Consider the following 23257-nt stretch of genomic DNA (forward strand, 5'->3'; position numbering starts at 1 on the left):
ATCAATATTAAAATCATCTAGAATAAAAAGAAAGAGAAAATCTTCTTTATATAATAAGTATTTAATTAATATTAAAATTGACTTCAAATAAGATTACTTTAATTTTGTCAGGGAGCGATTACCTGATTGAATATATATAATAGATTCACTATTCTAAAAATATTTGAAATACTTTATACTTTTATAAATTAATAGAAAAGTGAATCATTTCTGATATTGTATTTCAAATACAAAAGTGTTTTATTTTGAGATTCTTATTTATAGAAATTTAAATAAGAGTAATTATATTTTGAATTCAATCTTAATGATTAATTCAATTATAATTATTGTATTTCTAATATTCTATATTTATAGAATTACTAATTCCTTTTTAATTAATATATATCAAATAGATCTATATAAAATAAAAGTGAATATTAGAAAGTAATTATTTGATTGGGTATATGTAATAGATTCACTATTTCAAAAACATTTGAAATACTTTATACTTTTATAAATCAATAAAAAAATAAATCATTCCTAACATTATAATATCAAAAAGCAATCACCTAATTAAATATATATAATAGATTTATTATTTCAAAAACATTTGGAATATTTTGCACTTTTATATATAATAGATTTATTATTTCAAAAACATTTGGAATATTTTGCACTTTTATAGATTAATAAGAAAATAGATTATTTCTGATATTATATTTAAAATATAATCTATAAAGATACTCCTATAGGAATTATGAGATCAAAGAATAGTCGGAAATACAGATCGTCAGGGGGTGCACAGACTGACGGGACAAGGTGATAATAAAGTATAATTTCAAACTCAAATTTATTAACTTTAAAATTCAATCGAAATTCGAGATCTGATTTAATACTATTCAAATTGATATACTACATTTTTCAAACATTGAAAAGTAATGTATACATTAATTTTTTTATTAAAAAAAAAGGTGGATTTTGTACTTAAAAATTTAATAGTATAATTAATTATAGAAGCTTCAATTTTCATTTATTTTTATTTTTATTAAATTTAATATTATATAGAATGATTATACTTAAAAATCATATATTTTGATGTTGAAAAAGTTCAATAATGATTTACATTTTAATTGAATTATTAAAACCGCTCTTTTAGGCGTGAAATTATACTTTCTTCTTGAGTATCCTGTGAGTCTCTCGCGAGTCTGTACACCCACTGTGTGGAGAATGAGTAAGCAATTGATAATTTTAAAAAGATAGATAGATAGTTATCTATGTTTTCTAATTATTCATCTTTTAATAAGTATAAATAAATTAATTAATACTCTTATCAGGTGATCAGATTATATAAAGATTTATATCAAGAAATACATTTTATTACAATATAGAGCTTTGTATTTAAGATGATTATTAGTTTTATATTATAATTATAAGAATTGTAATCAATTACAATTTAATTGGATTTCTATTTAAAGTTTAGTCTATGTCACTTTGAGAGATCTCGGCACTTTCATGTGATCTTGGAGACAGCTCCTATCACAAGTAGCCCCGAGAGTGGAGGATGAATTTGAGTGCCGCCTCGAATAAATTCGGGGTCGCACAATCAAAGCGAACACAAAATGTGCTACGGCAAAGGGAAAATCTCAATAGGAAGCTGCCGACGTGTCATTCACCTGTGGGTTCAACAAAATATTAGGTTTTTCTGTAAAACCAGCACTGTTGCTGACAAAGACCCACTGTTTAGACCTATTTGGGCTGTAAGCAAAGTATAAGTTTCTACTGGACGTTTCACTTTATCCGGCCTATCAACGGCGCAACGTCACCGACCTAGCCGTCTGGCACATCCACGGCATAGCACGGGTTTCGATCAGCCCCGGTTCAGCCCCACTACAGAGTAATAGACTCTTATGTTCTCTACATTGTGGCCGATATGAAGGCCAATATTGAGACCGGTCTAGAGAAATATTAGAATCGAAACATGATTTACAAACTTAAAAAGAATTTGAGTTTGAGTTTAAAAGTATTTCTGAATATTGTATTGAATTTAAAAAGCGCATCGTCAAGGCATAAATAAAGTGTTGTTCACCTTGGATTTCAGTGTTTTCAATTTTCAAAATCGGCCAGGTATTTCTCCTTCTCCTATTTCTCCTAAGGTTAGCCTTACGTAGAGCACGTGCATGGTCTTCCTAACACGATGTAGACGGACAAACCGAACCGAACCGACGATATGTACGGCACCCTCTCTTTTGGCAACGGCAGCAAAAGTAAGAGATCCTCGGCCGAGTTCCACACATTCTCAGCGTTCCACAGGAGGCGGCTGAGACAGCCAGCGTGTGACGAATGCAGAACAGCTCGTGTCAAGTGTCGAGGGGATCCCGACAGCGAGAACTTAAAGTGTGCCCGTTGTCAAGGTACCAATAGGGCGTGCACATACAACTCGGCGAGCTGCTGGTCCCGAAACTCACACTCTGGGAAACCGACAGAGCCTAGGGAAACTAAGCGCACCGCCAGCGTCACAGTTGAAGGCAACGAAGATGAGAACGGGAAGGAGAACGGGAAGGAGAACGGGAAGGAGAACGGGAAGGAGAGCGAGAAGGGCAACTCGTTGACGCCGTCAATCCCGGAGTCAGCATCGAGTGCGAGTCCGACCCCGACCCCGCAAGGCCCGACAGCACCACAAGACACACATACTAGGTGGTGGGAGTCCCAATATGAGCCCTTGGATCTGTTTTTTGACCAAGACCCAGCCACAGACAAAGCCATCGACGGGTCTCCAAATCTTGTGCCTCCAAATCGGGTTGATGCGGATGTTTCGTCGGCCTCCGTGGACGACAAAGATGGGGTACTGCACCTCCTAGACCTGGAGTTGGTTTCGAAGAGTGAACATAATGCTCCTCACTACTACGACTTCTCAGCTCCAGGCAACGAATTCCGGCCAAACTTCTCTTTACCAACGCCGTCCCTTTCGTCGACGCCCACACGCACGCCCAGTTTAGTTTGGAGCACGATGATTCGGCATAACGAACACCAAAAAAGTCCAAGTCTGTCGTCAGACGTGCAACTCGATCCTCCCGCAACTCTGCAGCCCAAGCACCACACTCAGGACGACACCACTCAGCCTTTATCAAGTACTGGGTTTTCCGACCTTATAGACGTAATGAGATTCGCAAAAAACTCGTCCCCATCTGGATCAGCGACATTGACTCCGAGCGCCTGCACATGTCTCCAGGACTTGACTGCAACCTTGTTCAGTCTTCGAAGGCGGCCAGAAAAAGCGCAGGTCGACCAGTTCTTGGTCCTCTTCACGCAGGCCATGTGCAAATGGGAGGCGGTAGAGACGTGCACGTCGGCACGTCATATCTCTCAGAGCCTTGCGCTTCTCATGCTGATGAATATCCAGGAGTTGCTCGCACTGCTTCTCGACGCTTCCTCATCGGTCAACGCCGCGGATAGTCCATCCGGAGGGCGGGACTCCAGCCTAGCGATCAACATAGGGACTTTCACTGTGGAGAATGAGGCAGATCAGAAGATCATTGCCCAGATGCTTTTGGCAGTGAGGATGAAGGAGCTATACTCGTTCATCACGAGGATGAGCGCTCAGATAAAGCTTGCCGGCTTCGATGATATTTGTATGGACTACTTCCATCAGACAGAGATCGTGAGGAGAGCGGTTACCTCATAAAACATCCTGTTTCCGGCGTTTTGGCTCATCGGTGGGCGTTGGGGTTGGGATTCCTAAATTAGGAACTCGCTGTTTCTGGCAAGGTGTCAATATCCATGATCGATTGCACGTGATATAGAACCATTAGAATAGAAAAGGATGATTGGTATCAGCATACTGCTTGGTTGCATATATGTGATTTCCAACACGCCCTCTTAAGTAGCATGCCCTACAGCTCTTCCAGAGCTATCTTCTGCGTATCTTCTGTACGCAGCCATAGTTGACTGTGGTGATCTCTCTTCTTTTCTACCCAATAGCAAGTTATTGGATGTGAGTCTTTGTATCACACGATCTCCAAACATGCTCCTTACCACTCTGCCATCCGGGCTCGTAACCTTTAGCAATAGACAACGATAGTTGCCATCAAGATACTGCTTAATAACATACATGTGATTTCCGACAAAAATTATCCTATTTGGGGCCAGATCCGTCCCAGCTATGCGCCTCAATCCCAGGGCGACAGTAAGTATCGAGTTGAGCAATCAGCTTGGTGCATACGGGTGTATTCTCTATGTGGAAATAAGGTGTTCGGCAATTTCCAGATCTAGCAAGGGCGAGACGGGTTGCCTTATAGAGTCTTGGCGAGACGGCTTACCTTATAGAGTCTAGCCTGGCTTCCGAATCGGGTATGCAAAGTATTCATCTATATCTCCGATATCTCCGATAATTCCGCCATATATAAGTAAGGGTAAGACGAAGAAGAAGCATTCCATTACTCAGTTGTTACTACCCCGGACGCCGATACCTCCTCAGACCGTGACTAAAGTCTATTTATTTCTCCATCTAATATACTTCCTTCCCTTCACTTCTTTGTTCGTATTGCGATCATGGCAGCACCTAAGCCTGTTTATAGCCTGCCTGACGATGCAGTCTGGTTTAGTAAGTCCCACTGAGCTAGTGCTACCTTTTTAAAGTATCTACCTACTCTCGACTCGTTTGTGTCTAATTTATATTCAACCCAGTCACCGGATGCTCATCTGGAATGGGCCTGGCTCTGGCACAGATCATTGCTGCTACAGCGAGCCAGCGTGTAGTCGCCACGGCACGCAACGTATCCAAGTTTGCCGGCCAATTTCCGGCAGACAACCCGCGTGTCCATTTGACCGCTCTGGATGTCAACAGCGCTGAGTCTATTAAGGCCGCGTTTGACTCCGCGATCGCCAAGTTTGGCCGCATCGACGTCGTTGTTAACAACGCAGGCTATGGTCTGATGGGTGATACAGAGTCCTTTGTGACAAACGCCGAGGAATTGGATAAAGCTCGCAAGATCGTTGAGACGAACTTTTGGGGCAGCGCTCAGGTGTCCGCGCACGCTGTGCGCGTCTTTCGTGACGTGAACCCTAAGAGCGGCCAGATTGGCGGTGTGGTGTTGAATGTCACATCTATTGGTGGTTTCGCTGGATTCCCCGGCAGTGCTTTCTACCATGCCTCCAAGTTCGCTGTTGAGGGCTACACTGAGTCTTTGAGCAAGGAGATGCGGCCTGAATGGAATAGTGAGTTCCCTATCTCTTCTCACCACTGAGCAACACAAATCTCTTTGTCACACACGAGGCTGATAATAGATATCTCCAAAAGTCCACTTCTGCATCATTGAGCCCGGTGGAACAAAGACCAACTTCGCAGGCGATAGCATGGTGTGGTTCTCTCCCCACCCTGCCTACACAGCACCAGACACACCTACCAGGCTGCTGGAAGGCTACGTGAAGAGCCCGGACATGCAGGCGACCTGGGCACCGAGTGAGCATATTGGTGCTGCTATGTACGAGGTTGTTGCCCGGAAGCAGGCCATTCCCCTCCGATTTCCCACTGGCGCACCAGCTTGGACGGTCATCCAAGCCGAGTGTGATGAGGTGAATAAGGCGCTGATGGAGATCAAGGATCTGAGTTTCTCAGTTGACGATGGATTGATCAACAAGAGTGGCGAATTCCTGAAGAATACTTTTTAGAGAAGAACGGCATGTCAACCACGTGCCGGCCAGTGGTTACATATATCAGAGGCCTAGATAGATTAGATTTAGGTGTTGAAATTGCCATAGTATTCTCTACACTATCCAGTGCATGTGTCCGTTGTCTGCGAGGCAAATATTTACCACATGGGACCAGTCCGAATTGCGAAGCCTGCTGGCTCGGTATTCATGTCTAACTGAAAAGAGAGGTCCGGGGAATCACCAAGCCATTCGTGCTACGCCTATCATGTCATAAGTTATAGGACTATGCGACAAGCTGCAAGATCTAGTGATTCTGTGTCACGCAAGAGTCAAGCCGTGATCGAAAGGTTGATGGCCTAGCGTATTCATTCGAAAAATTTGCCCAAGACTAGCAAGGATTAATTATCTAAGCTCATTGTGGGTTAGGGTTGCGGAAAACACCAGAGCTATTTGATTCGTTACATCAATGGATTATTCATCGAATACCTTAAATTTCTGTTGTATATTTCTATTTTGAAGCATGGCATTTATAGAGGGAAGCCAATTGGCTCTAAAACAACCTTAAAGTAATAATCCTTACTAGCTTTGAGCGAATTTTCCGAATGAATACGATATGTATAAATATTCTTTTTCCTGTGATGTACAATACGGATTATTAACTACTAATAGAAGATCTCAAAAGTTATTTAAAGTATATATACTTATAAGAGTTCAAAAATTTAATACTCTAAGATTAAGCAAAAGCTATAGATAATATAAAAAGTATGAGATGAGATTAATATAGTAATAGTCTATTTTGAAAGAAGGACGACGAACTCATTTCTAAAATCTTATAATTAATCTTTTAATTGATTATGTTTTACTCTTATGATATACTATCATTATGTGTAATAATATTTCATCAACTCAATCTTGTTACTTGTTATAAGAGCTCTAGGGTCACGTGGAAGTGTTTAGAGATCTCTCGAGGTAGGTTAGACTAAACTTCAAGTAGGAATTCGAAATGATTGGAACTAGTTGTAATTCTCGTGACTGTAAAATAACTCTAATGATTGTCTTGAGGACGAAGCTCCATATTATAACGAAATCCCATTCCCTTATATAGACCTTCATTCTCTTCGCCGAATCGACAAGTCGAGTCGACTTTCTTCTCACCTGACATTAATCATGTGACGCTGAATACGTTACCCGTACCCTTTTGATTGTTGAAGTGGAAGGAAGGTTGACGCTTAGAAGACTGATTCATTCAGTGGGTAGAAAACCAGAAGACAGTGGCTCTTCAGATGCCTCAAAGGTGGCCTGTTGAAGTTATAATAAGTATACCTGAATAGTAAAACAAAATATCCCGCTGTACGGGGGTCACTTCTACATGACTGGAGACCCTCCATCCGTAGAATCTAAACTTCGAAATTCACTTGACCCCTACCGATTTAGCCCGTTGGAGTTACCCAATAGCCACACGAATGGTGTTCAAGGCTATTTCGAGATTGGGGTGATCGGCAGAGCTCCAATGTGGGGAACGTGTCAAAGACGACATCAGAAAAGGCAGGGGTGACGAGACGGTGGCTGTATCCACTTTAGATTAACTAAATGCGGTATAAAAGATTGTCTTAAACTATTACCCTTTTAGATAAATTGAATACACTTCCCACCACAGAACCTGTAATCTGCTATGCCTTAACATTGACCCCTTATATCAAACTTTAAAGCGTAGTGATTCATCAATGTCTGCAGCTTTAAGCCTTACAGAATACAGCCCAGAGTCGTAGTAGCATCATGATGTTGTAACTGATTGAAACCACATACGAATCTCGCGAATGGTAAGTCGATGTGTGATCACGTGAGGCACTCTTCACATCCATGAAGGAGTGGCATACGTGGGAAGAAATTACGTAGGAATATGGCCAAGTCGACAGTTCCAAGTAATCAAACATCCGACCTCCCACTACATATTCTTTATCAAAATTCTAGCAAGACTGTCACCGTGATTGACATCCCACGGTCAATCGAAGATGCTCAATCACTATCCTCCGAACAGCACACTACGCGTCTGAAGACTGCGAAGAGGTTGATATCTTGTAAACCAATAGACACACCATATCCATCACTTGAGCCCAAATCTGCCAAAGCTCTTAGAAATGCACCGGAGAAAGGGATCGAAGAATTGATGCTGGAGCGTTACGTTCAGCTGGCGCTTGATGAGATGATGGGGGATGAGAGATGGGAGGGGAAAGTTTGTTTAGAAAGGATTTGGGGAGATGGTTAGTTCACTTGAATTTTGTTTTTGTAATCTTCTGTTTTTGGTCTATCTATTTTAGTTTAGGATGGTCATGGAATTGTATAAATTCTAGATTCGCTTGGAAATTTACTAACATTTTTCAATATTCAGAGGAACCCAAAAGGAAGAGGAAAGCAGCTCCAGAAGAAGCAGAGAAGTCTCAGCAAACCGTCATCAAAGTTGAAAACGTCTCCTATCTTCCAAAACGCGTTGAGATTGGTGGAGTTTCGGGGACCATGCCACCTAAATCTATAATGATATATGGCAATATACCTGAAACTAACCTCTCTTCCAATCTGGAAATGCGTGATGAAGAATTTCCAAAATTCCATGTGGTAATTGCCGATCCACCTTGGCCTAATCGGTCTGCTTTACGGAAAGATGCCTATGCTACTGCATCGGGATCTGGAGGGATAGAGAGTCTGTTGAGATGGTAAGTTTATAGTTTCTTGTTCTTCTCTCACAGCTCATCCTTGGCTTTGTATATACCAGCTTCGAATTTCATCTCGTCCGATCGCGTTATGGGTCTACATCTGGGTTATCTCGATACGTAGCTCCATGCTTGTACCCAACTATTAAAAACAGCCCTCTTTTAAAGCTCCAAGCTAAACATTCTTACCAAATACAGCTTACCATGCCATCAGGTAGAACACAATGGCTACGTTGGAATATGGATAACAAACAAACCCGCTTTCCGCTCCATGCTATTGGACGAAGGAGGGGTATTTGATCACTGGGGTCTTCAATTGGTAGAAGAATGGATTTGGCTTAAAGTTACATCGAGTGGTGAGCCGATGTGTAATATTTCAGGCACGTGGCGGAAACCATGGGAGATTTTACTTGTGGGACGGAAGAAGGGCGAGAAAGAGAGTATTGGAGGAGAAGGAGACTCAGAACTTAAGAAGTCCCTTGGAAATGGGAAATTGGATATGAAAGAAGAATATGACCTCGAGGGATCAAATCAACACTCGCACTCGCCCTCGCCCTCGCCTAACCCATCCCGATCTGAAAACTCAAATCTTCCCATAGAACGAAGAATCATAATTGGAGTTCCAGATTTACACTCACGGAAACCTAACTTGAGGTTTCTATTCAGACAGTTATTGGGGTTACGGGGCGGTGATGAAGAGTATAGGGGTTTAGAAATCTTCGCGAGGAATCTCACGGCTGGGTGGTGGGGGTGGGGAAATGAAGTTTTGAAGTTTCAGGATGAGGGGGCTTGGGTTGATGAGGAAGGCGGTGATAATGATGTTGTTGGTGATGAAAGAGTGGATGAGGTATTGAAAGTGAAGAATCGAGAGGTTAGGGAAGACGAGAAGAGCAACGGGGAGTGAAGGGAGAGGTATATCAGTTGTTGAATTTGAAAACGTGTTTGGATTGATATTGGCGGGGAACTGCGTGAATGATGTCAATTCGTCAAAGTACAAATTAGACGATTTGAATGAAGTAGCCGGCCATATTCGGATCAGCTAGAGCACCACCAGCGAATAATTTTATCGATTTATAGGATATTGGCCCCAAGGATATCGACATAATTGTGGGTGGGAAACAGTAAAAAGTCGTGTGGCTGAAAGAGACCTTGAACAAAAAGTGCCAGAATTGGGCTGGTGTATACATGTTTTTTTTTGTTCTCATATTCATATACCCCATTCAATGAATTATTCATACAATGTATCTTGCAATATACATGCTCTTCCAAAGTTCAATGCTTACACTTCCTCCAAATCTTTATCTATTCCCGTCTTCTAATACGAGGAACCGTCACATCCGTCTCCACCTCAACTTCCTCTCCTACGTTCATCCAGGTATCTCTCGTAGGTGCCCATTTCTCCTTTCCTTGCAAGATTTTTCTTGCTTGCTCTGCGATTGATAAACGTTCTTTGCTGGGCTTTTGTTTGGCATCCGGATATTGGCCTGCTTGTAGCTCTTGTTCGTATTCTTGACGTTTCTTGACTCCCTCTTGATCCCATCTATAAGTACCGTACGATTAGCCTTTGTATCTTCCAAACTTCCATTCTGATCATATCTTTCGAACAATCACCCCCTTGACTTCCCCCCCCCCCCCCCCCCCCCCCACTACACAGATCACTTCCCCGCCAAAGATATAGAAATGCCCCAAAATCGAAAATAAAACATACTCGGAGAAGTCCTTGGGTTCTTCAGGCCACACAAACGGTCTATCCATCTCCACCATCATCCTCTTGATACTCCTCGGTCTGAACCATTTCCTCGGCGTTGGCATTTTCGCTCCTGGTTTTCCTTCCCTCAATTTTTGCGCTTGGATGTAACTTCGTACTCCTCGAACCTCGATTCCATAGGCATTCCATAAATAATCTCTCAAGTCCAATTTGTTCAAATTGAGGGGTACGATAAAGGAAGCGAACGAGGGTGGTGAATTCGGAGTGCGGAGGAGGGTGATTGTGAAATTGGGGCTGTAGTGAGAAGAGGGGTTAGCTTCCAGATGGCAAGAAGCAGGATGGTGAGGGGGAATCGTACAGAAATATCTCTTTGCGACCCATTTTGGGCGCTCGAGCGACGGCCGCAAGGGGTGCTGCCATTTTTGCGGTGGAATTGGGATTTGGAGCTCTTCGATTGAAATCGCAAGTAGCAGATAAAATTAAGCGCGGGAAATATTATTATCGGGATTCGTTTGACGCGATAAGCACAATTAAGCGCGAGCTATCGTTCTCTTCATGGGCGGTTTCCATTTCACGACTTGAGTCATTGATTCGTTCACACGTGCACGCTCGCTAGTCATGACATGACATAGATGACGGATCCATACGCACCCTAGCAAAGCGATTTTCTCGTTTTTTCCGCCGTCTTCTCACACATCATCGTCATCCATCCCATCATTACCTATTTGCCGGTGCTGCCTTGGCACGCGGTGAACCAAAAAAACGGCCTGCCAAAAAGACATTGTTAAATCCTTTGTATTTTGAATTAGATATTAAAATAAAAATGCTTATAATTTACCATATATTTCTACTGGATCTCATTTATTATATCTCTTGAAATTATCATTCGAATTTACAGTAACAGTGTTTTTCCGTCTCGTGACAGATCTTCTTCCCGTATCAACCACCATCTTCCGCAGTGACTTTCCTGTACAAGCATCCACGGCGAAAAGCGAACCTCGCAATCCTTTACTCCGACGAGCTTTCTTCGGAATTGCACCATTGCGATGGAGTTAGGATCACGGATTTAACCTTCCTTTCCAGTCATGAAGTGTGAATTTGACAAGATTTGTGATCAATGGCCCCGTCGGCTCCACTCTCTACCCAGCATGCAACCTAGTGGAGGGGTAGATTTGGTTATTCCAGATCTATGCGTGCCTGCGTAATCTTTTGGTTATAAGTACCGATTGTTGCTGTTGTGTTTTGGATCAGTCATCTGGTTGACTTCTTTTATCCTCTTGCATCAAGATCGAATACCCATCTACCTTCAAACCGCAACACATATTAAAAAAATGGCTTCCAACCCACCTCAGAGATGTTGTACTCTAGGTGTGAAGCACGAGTAAGTTTTAATTCTCTTGGTGAGGGAGGAGTCTGTGGATGTGAAGCTGATGGAAATCTTATCTTAGGGGTGCTCCAACTGGATCTACTATCAAGATTGCTGATACCATTGAGACCTATGTTGCTGAGCCTACAGAAAAGGTTCACAAGGATACTGCCATCCTTTATCTTCCAGATGTTATCGGTATCTGTATGTATTTCCTCCATCATTCACGGCGATTTCAATTTCAAGCAACTAATCAATATTCCTTCAAACAGGGCAAAACTCCCAGTTGATGGCCGATCAGTTTGCCGCCAACGGCTACTACACCATCGTCCCCGATCTCTTTAACGGCGATCCAATCTCTCTTAATCGTCCTGAAAGTTTCGACTTCATGCAATGGTTAACCAAGGGTTCTGATGGAAACAACCCACATACATTTACACATGTTGATCCTATCGTTCAAAAGGCCATTGAATTCTTGAAGTCTAAGGGATACACCAAGATTGGAGCTGTCGGATACTGTTTTGGTGCTAAATACGTCGCTCGATTTATGGCTGAAGGAAAGGGTATTGATGTGGGATATGTTGCTCATCCTTCGTACGTTTTTCATTTCATTTCCTTCATCCCACTCCTCCAATCCCCGAAAACACTCTACATCCAACCCCAACCTTGAGTAACAAACTGACACTCTCCCAAGTTTCGTCGACGAAGATGAACTTCGCGCAATCAAGGGACCCTTCTCCATCTCAGCCGCTGAAACCGACGAAATTTTTCCAGCCGAAAAACGTCACAAATCAGAAGAAATCCTCAAGGAGATTGGTGCTACTTATCAAGTCAATTTGTTCAGTGGAACTGTCCATGGTTTCGCGGTTAGATGTGATTTGAGCAAGAAGATAGAGAAATATGCCAAGGAACAGGCTTTCTTGCAGGCCGTGACTTGGTTTGACGAGTATTTGATTTAGAGATAGGGCCGAGAATGAGGTTAAAGATGAAATCGTGAGAGGGAGGATGGTACAAGAGTGAAAGAAGTAGAGGAGAGGAGCAATTTTCACAGGTGTACGCGAGTTTCCGAAGAAGAAGCGCGTATAGAAGCGCGAATAAATGAATACCAATGCACTTTAAACCATGATATAAAAGATTGGCATGGTAGAGAATTATTTAATGACGATTGAATTAGAGTATCGGCACTATAAGCAATGACAACAAGAGATGAGTGCATCATGGCGGACTCTATTTTGAGGGTCACCATGAGAGGGAATGAGAACGTACAAACACTTCTTACAACTACCAAGCAACGGATACAGACATTGAGAATTCACTAGGTTATAACTTATATCCAACTACCGCAACCAATGCATACCTAGTGTTTATGCCAAGGCGCGACGGGAAAATCCACATACCTAGGTAATATATGTATGCAGTTTGTCTCGTTTCCGTCATCCACTCCACTTACTTCCATCCTGCAATTGAGGGGTACAGGAGGCGAGTGTGCTTGGAGGGTAGTTTGATAGAGTTTCGGGAGCTTGGTGAAGGGGGTGCTCTGACATTGTGGTGTCTGTGGTTTCCAGTATTTGGGGGGGTGACATCATACTTGGAAGTTAAGTGAGTTGCGTGTGTTGATGAAGTAACGAAGCGCTTGGAACATAGGGGTTCAGTAGTAGATGTGAAAACGTATCTCGCATCTAACTTTTTTACCCCCTTCCGAGATGCTGAGTGTCTATCTGCGAGGCGTGCTAGGTGCTCGCCACAACTTCTCTTCCATGACGTGTAGAGAGGATAACCCGGGCTCTTCGTCGTGGCATCTAACCCACAGCGCGGGAGACCACAGATCGCGTAATTGCCGTCGTTGATCTCTCGTGTCGTATTTGAATAAGAAGATAAGATGGTGATCTCTAATCGAACAGCATAGCAAAACGTCCCATCAGCTGATTCGGCGGTAGGAACAATGCGACCGCCTTTCGCTTCTCCCTCTTATCAGAACAAATGAATCAATCAGCCTTCCCCATATAAAGTTCCAACCAAGAAAAAAAGAAAATAAACGGACAAGGATGAAAGCTCCTGCAAGGCGGAGGTGAACCCTTGTGAATCATGTATGTGCTTGAGGGACATTTTCTTTCCAACGTCAGCAACAAAGATTGACCAGATTCCGCACCACTTTTTCCCAACATGAATACCTGCAGATGATCTACGATACCTTGTTGCATGCCGGAATTTATTTCTAGATTTCTTTCAATGAGACTATTCCCAACGTACCAAGCGAGGAGATGGTAGACGGCGCCTGTTTCCCGATAACACGATATGATAAGGAATTGAAACACACAGATTGGTTGATCGGACGGATTCGAAAGGAAAAGAAAAGAAAACATAGAGATATAGGATCGGGACCCCACACCTTAGAACAGCTTAGAGGCATGAGAGAAAGGCTTGGTAAAGCATCCAAGAAGAGCATTATTTGCTAGAGCTATCAATGAAGAAGACAACATGTCTTCCGGGTATGGTATTCTCATGTTCGCTGTCATATGCCCCCGACTAACAATGTCTCTAATGCAGTTCACTCAAGGACCTAACGAAAGCGATCAAAACATCAGTAACGACTTCTACCCGATTACCACTTCCAGACGACCTTGTGCGGATTATCCATATCTACCTGGAGAAAAATGCTACCCACGATGAATCCGACGCCTCCAAGGTTCAGGAGGAATTGCTCTCTATTTATGAAAGGGATGTCTGTGACCATCCTGCCCGCTATGCCCCCTTCTTATCCATATTGCGAAAGCTTCGAACCTCGATAAAAGGTGGTGGCAGAATGTTACAATGGTGGGATAAATTATGCATACCAGTATTGAGTCATCTTGGAGAGGAAAAGGGATTGGCTTTGGAAGCTAGGAATACTTTACTGGATATTCTCATTTATGACGAAGACGACGAACATGTAGAAGATGCGATTACTACTTCGGATACGGTGGCAGAGAACTTGATCGCTATCTGGCTGGCGAAGTGTAATAGTGTCGCTGCACACCTGGATGAGAATTCGAAGTTCATTGAGAGTCAATTAAGGAGTATACTGATATCATTTGGAAGGAAGAGGCCAAAGGTATGTGCACTACATCATCTAGGAATGGAGGTGAAATCCTAACGAGATACAGAACTTTTTGACTGCTATCAACCAATTCTTCGTTAAAAAAGACAGTCGAATTCTTGCGCTCTCATTACTTTGCGAATTTATTCGACACCAACCTCCTCATCTACATCAACTCCTTCAAACTCCTCTCTTCGAGAATCTTCTACGATGTTTGCAAATAGATACTTCGACTCGAGTGGTATCACTGGCAATGACAGCTTTGATTATGTTTCTGCCTCATATCCCAAGCTCTCTCTCCAAGCATCTCCCTGCGCTTTTCAATATCTACAGTAGGATGCTTTTTTGGGATAGAGAGCGAAAGTATGAGGATAATTCGGCACCTGACGATCGAGATGACAGAAGTACTCACAGTACAAGTTCCTGGACGAAACTATCTTACTTGCTGGACTCGGAAGATGTATCAGTTCCGGAATTATTACACTACTACACATTTCTTTACGGCCTTTATCCGATGAATTTCATGAGTTACATTCGAAAACCGCAAAAGTTCCTAAGGCATCAAGGATTCCCGGGCGCCAATGAATTCGCGGTTGAGCCTATGGAAATAAGACAACGATCTGAACCTTTCAGGCAACTCCATCTTTTACATCCAAATTTCTTCACAATGACTATCGATCAGGAATTATCAGATACTAATCGATGGATGAAAAGTGAAGCATCGGATGTTGTGACTGAATGCATGGCATTATACATACCAGGATATGCTCAACAAGCTCCATTATCAAGATCACAGTTACCAAACCTACACATTGATACTAATGCTGACGTCCCAGATCAGCCATTGACTGAACATAACGCATTCACACCGGCCCAATCTCGGCACACCAGTTGGAGGTATGCTGGACCGCCTACCATCGCGTCGCCAGAAGCACTACGAAATTCTATACTAAGGAGGGCATCATTCACAAGTCAATCAATGCCTTCGATTGCGGACTCCCCTATCTTGAGACCGGAAAGGCGATTAGATAGTCCTACATTGCCTCCAGTCATCGCCACGTCGCCTTCGCATACTCATCTACAAGATATGCTGGATTCTCAACGAGCTGGTTCAATTAGAGGTGGTATTTATCAGACTTTGACGAATGATAGCGTGCAATCGCTTGCGTTGAGCCATCATGCCCAAGATAATACTTCTCACGTTGATTCATACTTGCAATCACTCACCCGTGCACACGCCCTCCGTTCACCATCTTTGAGACCCGGGACAAATGATTCTACGAAAGTTGCATACTTACAGAGAGACATTATGTTATTGAAAAATGACTTGAATTTTGAACGCTATCTTAAGCAGCAACATCTTACTCATATTGGACAACTTCGTCGAAAGGCTATCCGTGAAGCAAGAGTCGAAGCCGAGACTCAAAACTTGATCAACTCCAACAAAATCTTGAGAGCGAAGCTAGAAGATACCAAGAAAGCCATTGTACAAATGAAAAAAGAATTTGACAAAAGCCGAAATCATTCTAGGAAATGGGAATCTGATTTGACGGCTAAACTACGATTATTGAAGGAGGAGCAAAAGAAGTGGATAGTGGAGGGTGATCAATTAAAGCGTGAATTGTCTGCATCGAAGATTGATATACACAATCTAAGGCAGCTGGTCGTTCAAGCCGAATATAAAGTGTCTCATGCTACCCAAGAAATTCAAGTAGTGGAATCAAATAAGGAAGAATTAGAGCGATTACGCATCGAGGCCGAAAAGCTCACTACGAAGTTACGAAGATATGAAGCTCGAGAAGTTGAAATGGACCAGGCGAAACAAGATGAAGAACAAGCTTACAACACTATCGAAATCCTCAATATGAAGTTAAAGGCCAAGGATGCGGAAATACAACAATTGATTGCCAAATTTCAAAAAGAGCTTCAAGAAGCGCAAAATGCTAGTCCAACTGGTTTCAAGCAACTCGATCCTGCAAAGCAAAAGATTATTGACGAGGCATTAGCAGGGTCACGACGACGCATGGATGATATGAAGACAGCCCATTCTAATCTTTTGAAACGATATACAAAGTTACAGCAAGACCACCTGGAAGCGCTTACAGCGCAAGATAGAGTGTCTGATTTACCTATGAGTATTGATGGATCCCCTGGGCCACATATTCCTCCAAGAGATCATCGTCGCTTGACTCATAGCTATTCAGATTCGGCAAGGCCAGGAAGTCTTGTACCTAAAGCAACGTTTCCACTCACAGGCACATCAAGTTTTATTGCTCGGCCCAGGATAGATTCTCACAGTCCAACATCAGGCCATGCATTTAGGTCAACGCCTACAAGTGCACCTACCAGTCCGGATTTTTATGGGGGTAGATTTTCTCATTCCAGTACCTTCGGCCCCGCGCCAGGCTCGTCACATTCGGACGGAACAATGAGTAGAGATGGCAATAATAGCGATAGGGACTCTTTTGAAGCCCAGAGCAAGCCAAAAGCTAAGCCGCAAGGTGAAATGAGAGGTTATGGTCGTGGTGAGTACACTCAACTTTCCAATTTAGTAAATCGTCCATTGAATTCAAAGTTGAAGAAAGATGATACTTTGTCTCTTGTGTTTTCTGACTCTTTATAATCATTGTCTAACATTCAAGCAGGAGGGGTTGGAAATATTGGAGCAGCGAAGAAGGATAAGGATAATGGAAAGGATAAAGATAAAGGGAGGAAGGAGGGAAGTGGGAGTGGTGCGGAAGAGAGTCCAAAGAGTAGTCCGAAGGAAAAGAAGAAGGGGAGTGGATTGAGAGGGCTGAGGGCATTTGTATAAAGTAAAAGTTGTTGAGTTGATTGGATGGGTGGATGGGTGGATGAATTAAGTGCATATGGGAAGGGCAGGGAGCGAATTTTTCCACCAAAAAAAAACCGGTGGTTGGATGGGATGGGAATGGGGATGGGGAGTTGGAAAAACGTATATAATTTGTGCGATTGCTGGCCTACTTTGTCTTTTATGGGTTGGTCGATGATGATTGATTATTTGCTTCATCTACTGTTTTCACTGGAGGCGTTCGGTATGAAAATGGGATGGGAAAGGAAATGGGAATGGGGGTGGGTGGTTCACATTGATGAAAAAGTTTGAGGATGTATATGAATATTTGAATTTGCAAATACCACTCTTCTTCCAGCCTTTCAACTCATCTCTGGAGTTGCTCTGATAGATATCGTGGTGTGAATGCGCTCCTGATTGATAAAGGATCGATTTCCACCAATTCCACGGAGACTAGTATAGATAGATACCATGCTCTTTTCTGATATCTGGGGAGACAAATATCAACAACGAATCAATTCTCAGCCGATCACGCTGACAAAGTTAAGCCGATGAATACCGCAAACCCGAGGTCTGATGCTGAGATTTTTGGTCTCATTGTTCAGTAGGTGTAAATAGAATTTGCGAAATAATTGGGTATGAAAGAATGAAAGAGTGAGAACTGTTGTCTTGTTTGCGAGCGAGAGGATATCTCTTTGGGCCAATTTATGTGAATCTTGAAGCAATATCTCTATTCCAAACCTTGGACGATTGTATTTGGGAATGGCAAAATAAACATCCACATGTGCTTTGTGCATCCATTTCTGCGAGGGGAAGATTACCGAGTACCGACCGATTGTAAGGCGCTAGTATGACGTTTGCGGGTGAAGAGTGAAGGGTGCAGCCAGAAGAGTGTAGACAGAAAACAGAGACGCTGCACAAATACATGCGATTTGATTGAAGGTCTCTCTTCAAGACATTACGAAGAATTCGGTCTCCTAAGATCCTGCGAACAACTTGCAAATTTACAGATGGAATCTTGAGAGAAACTTTGCCCCATGGAATGAGAGAAACTGTTTTGGTAATCTTGCATTGATTGATAAGAGAGGAATTAGAATCAAACAAATGGGAATGATATGACCAAGGATGCCTCATCGAGCTCAACAAATATATCTACAGAACAGAACGGATCACGAGAGACAAACGACAACAACACAGTCGAAGCAATGGCGAGCGCAGTCGCTGATGGGAGGAGAAAATCCGCGCCAGCTCTCTGTCCCACGGATGATGATACGGTAGTATTGGGGAATAAGCAGTCGAGGATAGGGCAGAAGGGGGGGCTTGGAGAAGAGGGGAGGTTAAGGACAGCGGGGAAGGAGATTAGAAACAAACAAAGTTGGGATTACATATGGAGAACGGGATTGGCGGGGGGCTTGGCTGGTAGTGCGGTATGTATTCTATTTACGATTTTCTATCAGTTCTTTCTGCGGATTCTACAGGAAGAAATATCCAGGGCATCAAGAGCGATGTAGCTGACAGCATTCACCCCAGGCAAAAACCGTAGTCGCCCCCCTGGACCGGGTAAAAATCCTCTTCCAAGCCAGCAATCCTCAGTTCGCCAAATATACCGGCTCTTGGTTTGGCTACATCACAGCCATGCGCGATATCCACAGCGACGAGGGACTGCGCGGACTCTTCCGCGGACATTCTGCGACTATCCTCCGTATCTTCCCATACGCTGCGATTAAATTTCTAGCATATGAGCAAATCCGCGCCGCGATAATACCGAAACATGAATACGAGACGCCATTCAGAAGATTGATTAGTGGTAGTTTGGCGGGAGTAACGAGTGTATTTTTCACTTATCCCCTGGAGGTTATTAGGGTTAGGTTGGCGTTTGAGACAAAGGGACGGAGCGCGGGGTTGGGGGAAATTTGCAGGAGGATATACCATGAAGTTCCGCCACAGCCTAAATTATCTACTACAAATGGGGCAGGAGGTCTAGTTGCCGGGGCAGAGAATGCGATGCAGAGCATTGTTCCCAAAAGCGGATTGGCAAATTTTTATAGAGGATTTTCGGCGACGATATTGGGGATGTTGCCGTATGCTGGAATGTCATTTTTGACGCATGATACCGCGGGAGATTTATTAAGACATAAGAGTATAAAACAGTACACGACACTTCCGAAACCAGCACATTATGCGGAGAATAAACCAGCGCCGCTTAGATCGTGGGCGGAATTATTCGCGGGTGGTGTAGCGGGATTGGTGTCTCAAACGAGCGCGTATCCGTTGGAAGTGATAAGGAGGAGAATGCAGGTCGGAGGAACTGTGGGGGATGGGAGAAGGCTGCATATTGGGGAGACGGCGAGGATGATCGTTAGGGAGAGGGGGTGGAGAGGGTTTTTTGTGGGGTTGACGATTGGCTATGTCAAGGTTGTGCCGATGGTTGCGGTGAGCTTTTATGTTTATGAGAGGGGGAAGGGATGGTTGGGTATTTAGGATGAAGAGTTTAGATGGGAAGATTTTGGAGGAGCACTGGATAGATTTTGGTGTGGTACTGTGCTGGGTATTGTGTTTGGTGGTATTGATATTGTATGTATGTATGTATGCATTTTCATTGGGAAGACGGAAAGATGGGAAGATGGACATTCTTGGAATATTGATCCGGTGGGAAGGGCATATTGATACTAAAACTCGAAGCTTTAGAATTAGAAATGGGAGTTATGTATTGTCTAGGTTGATCTTGATATCAGCTGTTGCCATTTTTCATTAAGCATATAGATGTGAAAATTTCGAGTGCGGTTACAGTAGACCAAGCGGATCTTCTATCTGCATTCTTTATCTTCGTCCCAGCTTTCCATCTCATCTCATCTCACAAGGAATAGTCGGATTGAGAATCTCAATGTTAGTATGACAGTGAAATGGTACAAAGGCGAAGTCGTGCGTCGTCTTAAGTTTTTCAGCTGAGAGACTACTCGCATATCGTGTGTGTAGTGTGTATGTAGTGTGTAGTTTATGCATGGATATACAGGAGAGATGGGATGTTTTTTTTGTTTTTTTTTTTTGGTTTTTTGGTTTTTCTTGACTTGAAGTGCAGCGGGTGGATGCATGGTGTTTGTGGCTTTGTGAGATAGGGAGTTGGGCGGATGAGTGGAGGTTGGGGACCGGGATGGGAGAAAGGCTGAAATTGAGAGGAGGTGAGGGAGCAGGTCGGTGGGATACGGAAGGGGAAAGATGGATCTAAAGCGGGGGTTGAGACAATACTGTTCTCGTCGCGAGGTATCGATCTTTATTTTTTATTTTATTTTTTTGCAAACAATGCTTTGTTGGGCAGAATGAATGGTTTGGTATCGGCGAGTGGGTATGCGCTCTCAAGACTTCGTGCGTGAGAATGTGCTTTCGAAATCTGTTGTACTTGTACTTTGTACCTGCTTGTACTCATGGTTGTGTAACTATATGCCTCTCATCCCATCTTATCTAATGAGGTTGACTTCTTCATTGTCATGTTCTATTCTCTAGCATATACTTTCATTTGGCGTTTCATCTTATCAAGGCCGATGCTAGCTACTCGTCCTTTTCAAATTATCTAAGCGAGGGGTGAATTTTGAGATAACTCACTAAAGTTCTAGCTCTAGTCTACTCTATCTCTAAATCCAAACAACTAAACCAGGACAGACAAATGCTCGGCCGAATCTTCTATCCCGCTCTCCTCGCCGCTCCTCCTCGTCTCCCTCGCTCGTCCTCCCTTTCACTCCCATCAAGAATGAAAAAGTTAACTCCAAGCCAAATGGCAACACTTCTCCTCCTCCTCTCAACCATCTCTTCTCTCCTACTCAGCTCTACATATCTCCCTCTTATCGAACGATATATCTGTAGCGCTTATACTCCATCTTCCTCTCCCCTCTCTTTCGTCTCTTCGAATCCATCTGTATCCTCTGAAGAAATATGTAAATCCCCACGAATACAATCACGGGTAGCGGAGATGAATGGGATATTTCAGTTTTTGAGCTTTCTTCCGGGGATCTTCTTAGCGGGGCCTTGGGGCTGGATTGCAGGGAGATGGGGGATGAGGAGAGGGGTTGTGGGGTTGGTTGCTGGGAGTGGGGTTTTGGGGGGCGTGTGGTGGGGGTTTGTTTGTGAGTTTTCTTTGCGGTTGTTTCTGTTTTTGATGAGTTGCGTGTTTTAGGGATTTGAAGCTGTGGAGATGCTGATAAGTCATGAGGGAAATAGGTTGGAATTCTGAGACGTGGGATATTCGATGGATTTATCTCATACCGGGTTTTGATTTGGTGGGTGGAGGAAAAGTGGTTATGGTTAGTTTGCTGTATACTTATATTGGCGAGGAGACGGATGCTGAGAGTAAGAAAGGGGGTTTGTATGTTTCCACTTTTGTCTATGTCTGATGTCTTTGTTCCTGGATTTACCACATTGTGTTTTTCCTTGCATTTTTTCAGTATCTTATATATTGTGCAACCCTTTTTTGTATGAACGCGCTGATAATGGCTACTCTAGATCCTCAGCTCTATATCGTCTCGTCGCTCTACAACTTTTCAGCAGCTTCACAGCTCTTTCACTCGCTGGTTTTTTGTTGAAGTATGAATATGGTGTTTGGGTTATCTGTGCGCTTGCGGTTGGATGTCGGGCTCTTTCCGTTGGAATTTCGATGCTTTTACCTTCGGGTAGAGCCGTCGAGTTAAATACTGATAGACAAGGTGTAGAAGTGGATACGAGTATGGAGAGGAGAAGGTACAGAGATTTCATGCATGAAGACCAGCAAGACAACGATTCAGGAATTTCGTCATCTTCAATAAATCACGATACCTCATCCGTTTTATCAACTAACCTTATGTATACAAGGATTTTCCCACAGCAAGCGAAACCAAAATTCAGCATCAGTCCGCAAGCTTCGTTCCTATCCCTAGTTTTTCTCCTCACTTTCTCGCTAAAGATTAGTATCCTTTACCCTCAATTCACTAGCCTTTCGCAAAACCTCCCATACAATGTTACGACCACCATTTACAGTCTTTGTTTATTAGGCTCTAGCATCCTACTAATGTATCTCCCACAAATCGTAAAATTCATGAATCGGAGGAGGAAGTTACGAGTCTTATTCATCCGCCGCGAAGAAGGAGAGGAAGCTGAAATCGAGGAAAGAGAAGGGATAGAATGTGAAGGGGAAAATGATTTCCTGATTCTAAAATGGTGCTTGCTGGTTAATATCATGAGTTTGATACTCTTGGCTCTTCCTACGACAAGAGGAGCGGTGTTCTGGGTGGCGATTGGAGGAAGTGTGGTGGGGAGTCCGGTGCAAGTTGCTTTGCTTGCTTGGGGGAGTGGATTGGTTGCAGATTCTGACTCGGGAGGCGAGCATGATTTCGAGGATGAGAGCCATCTGAGAGAGGCAGGGTTTATATCTACAGCTCGAAGTGTCTTGCAAGATTTGGAATCGGAAGTCGGTGGAATTAATTGCAAGGGAAAAGAGAGTGGAAGATCGGAGATGGAGAAATTTTATGTGAGAATGGGGATTTTGGAACAAGTGGGGGCTTGTTTGGGGACGGGGGTGTGGAGTTTAGGGTTTGCGAGGGGGATGAGTGGGAATGAAGGGTTTGTGAATTTTGCACGGTGGAATTTAAAGGGGTGGATGGATGAGAAGGGTGGGTTTGTTTTGGCGACGGGTTTGTTGGGGTTGTGTTTGCTGGTTGCGGTAAGATTGGAAAGGAGGATTGGGGGTGAGAATCGAGAGGGAAAGATTGTGCTTCGGTAAAGTGGAAGGTGCAAGGCAATGATTTATGTGTTATGAAGTTTGATGACCATGCATTTGTAGTGGTTTTGTCTTGTATGGGAAATGATTTTTATGATTACGACCGAATGATATATGATTGAATGAACGCGGCTCTAGTGTAAAAGAACATCAGAGTGCGTGTTACGAATGAAGATTGAATTGGCTCAATGTGACTGGCATAATTTAAAAAGTATCACT

At 43.2% G+C, this 23257-nt stretch overlaps 8 protein-coding genes across 9 annotated transcripts; 7 read left to right on the plus strand and 1 right to left on the minus strand.

The window, feature by feature from the left end:
- The first annotated feature begins 1936 nt into the window (after positions 1–1936).
- Positions 1937–3742, plus strand: BCIN_12g06420 (hypothetical protein). 2 transcript variants are annotated; one of them, XM_024696576.1, is made up of 2 exons: positions 1937–2103; positions 2180–3742. In XM_024696576.1, exon 2 carries the CDS (start codon positions 2207–2209, stop codon positions 3659–3661), a length of 1455 nt encoding a protein of 484 aa, XP_024552386.1. In that variant the 5' UTR covers positions 1937–2103; positions 2180–2206; the 3' UTR covers positions 3662–3742. The 2 variants fall into 2 exon arrangements, with proteins under 2 accessions (XP_024552386.1, XP_024552387.1); XM_024696575.1 differs by having other exon boundaries at positions 1937–3742.
- Positions 3743–4452: 710 nt separating this feature from the next.
- Positions 4453–5802, plus strand: BCIN_12g06430 (hypothetical protein). Its single transcript, XM_024696577.1, has 3 exons — positions 4453–4579; positions 4663–5193; positions 5276–5802. Exons 1-3 carry the CDS (start codon positions 4528–4530, stop codon positions 5644–5646), a joined length of 954 nt encoding a protein of 317 aa, XP_024552388.1. The 5' UTR covers positions 4453–4527; the 3' UTR covers positions 5647–5802.
- A 1534-nt stretch (positions 5803–7336) lies between these two features.
- BCIN_12g06440 (hypothetical protein) lies at positions 7337–9426 on the plus strand. The gene is made up of 3 exons (XM_024696578.1): positions 7337–7889; positions 8018–8339; positions 8535–9426. Exons 1-3 carry the CDS (start codon positions 7529–7531, stop codon positions 9238–9240), a joined length of 1389 nt encoding a protein of 462 aa, XP_024552389.1. The 5' UTR covers positions 7337–7528; the 3' UTR covers positions 9241–9426.
- Positions 9427–9497: 71 nt separating this feature from the next.
- On the minus strand, positions 9498–10493 carry Bcmrp20. The gene is made up of 3 exons (XM_024696579.1): positions 10403–10493; positions 10045–10338; positions 9498–9876 (listed from the first exon to the last, which is right to left on the minus strand). Exons 1-3 carry the CDS (start codon positions 10462–10464, stop codon positions 9639–9641), a joined length of 594 nt encoding a protein of 197 aa, XP_024552390.1. The 5' UTR covers positions 10465–10493; the 3' UTR covers positions 9498–9638.
- Positions 10494–11126: 633 nt separating this feature from the next.
- Positions 11127–12594, plus strand: BCIN_12g06460 (hypothetical protein). Its single transcript, XM_001547627.2, has 4 exons — positions 11127–11425; positions 11493–11614; positions 11683–12004; positions 12105–12594. The coding sequence occupies exons 1-4, from the start codon at positions 11376–11378 to the stop codon at positions 12367–12369; spliced, it is 759 nt and encodes a 252-aa protein (XP_001547677.1). The 5' UTR covers positions 11127–11375; the 3' UTR covers positions 12370–12594.
- Positions 12595–13418: 824 nt separating this feature from the next.
- BCIN_12g06470 (hypothetical protein) lies at positions 13419–17652 on the plus strand. Its single transcript, XM_024696580.1, has 4 exons — positions 13419–13899; positions 13958–14501; positions 14554–17011; positions 17132–17652. The coding sequence occupies exons 1-4, from the start codon at positions 13889–13891 to the stop codon at positions 17296–17298; spliced, it is 3180 nt and encodes a 1059-aa protein (XP_024552391.1). The 5' UTR covers positions 13419–13888; the 3' UTR covers positions 17299–17652.
- A 597-nt stretch (positions 17653–18249) lies between these two features.
- On the plus strand, positions 18250–20084 carry Bcleu5. The gene is made up of 2 exons (XM_001547631.2): positions 18250–18722; positions 18826–20084. Exons 1-2 carry the CDS (start codon positions 18411–18413, stop codon positions 19774–19776), a joined length of 1263 nt encoding a protein of 420 aa, XP_001547681.1. The 5' UTR covers positions 18250–18410; the 3' UTR covers positions 19777–20084.
- A 711-nt stretch (positions 20085–20795) lies between these two features.
- BCIN_12g06490 (hypothetical protein) lies at positions 20796–23153 on the plus strand. The gene is made up of 3 exons (XM_024696581.1): positions 20796–21413; positions 21508–21652; positions 21790–23153. The coding sequence occupies exons 1-3, from the start codon at positions 20957–20959 to the stop codon at positions 23039–23041; spliced, it is 1854 nt and encodes a 617-aa protein (XP_024552392.1). The 5' UTR covers positions 20796–20956; the 3' UTR covers positions 23042–23153.
- Positions 23154–23257: the final 104 nt, after the last annotated feature.

This window comes from Botrytis cinerea, chromosome 12, assembly GCF_000143535.2.
Source record: "Botrytis cinerea B05.10 chromosome 12, complete sequence".
In the NCBI taxonomy this organism is placed as follows: domain Eukaryota; kingdom Fungi; phylum Ascomycota; class Leotiomycetes; order Helotiales; family Sclerotiniaceae; genus Botrytis; species Botrytis cinerea.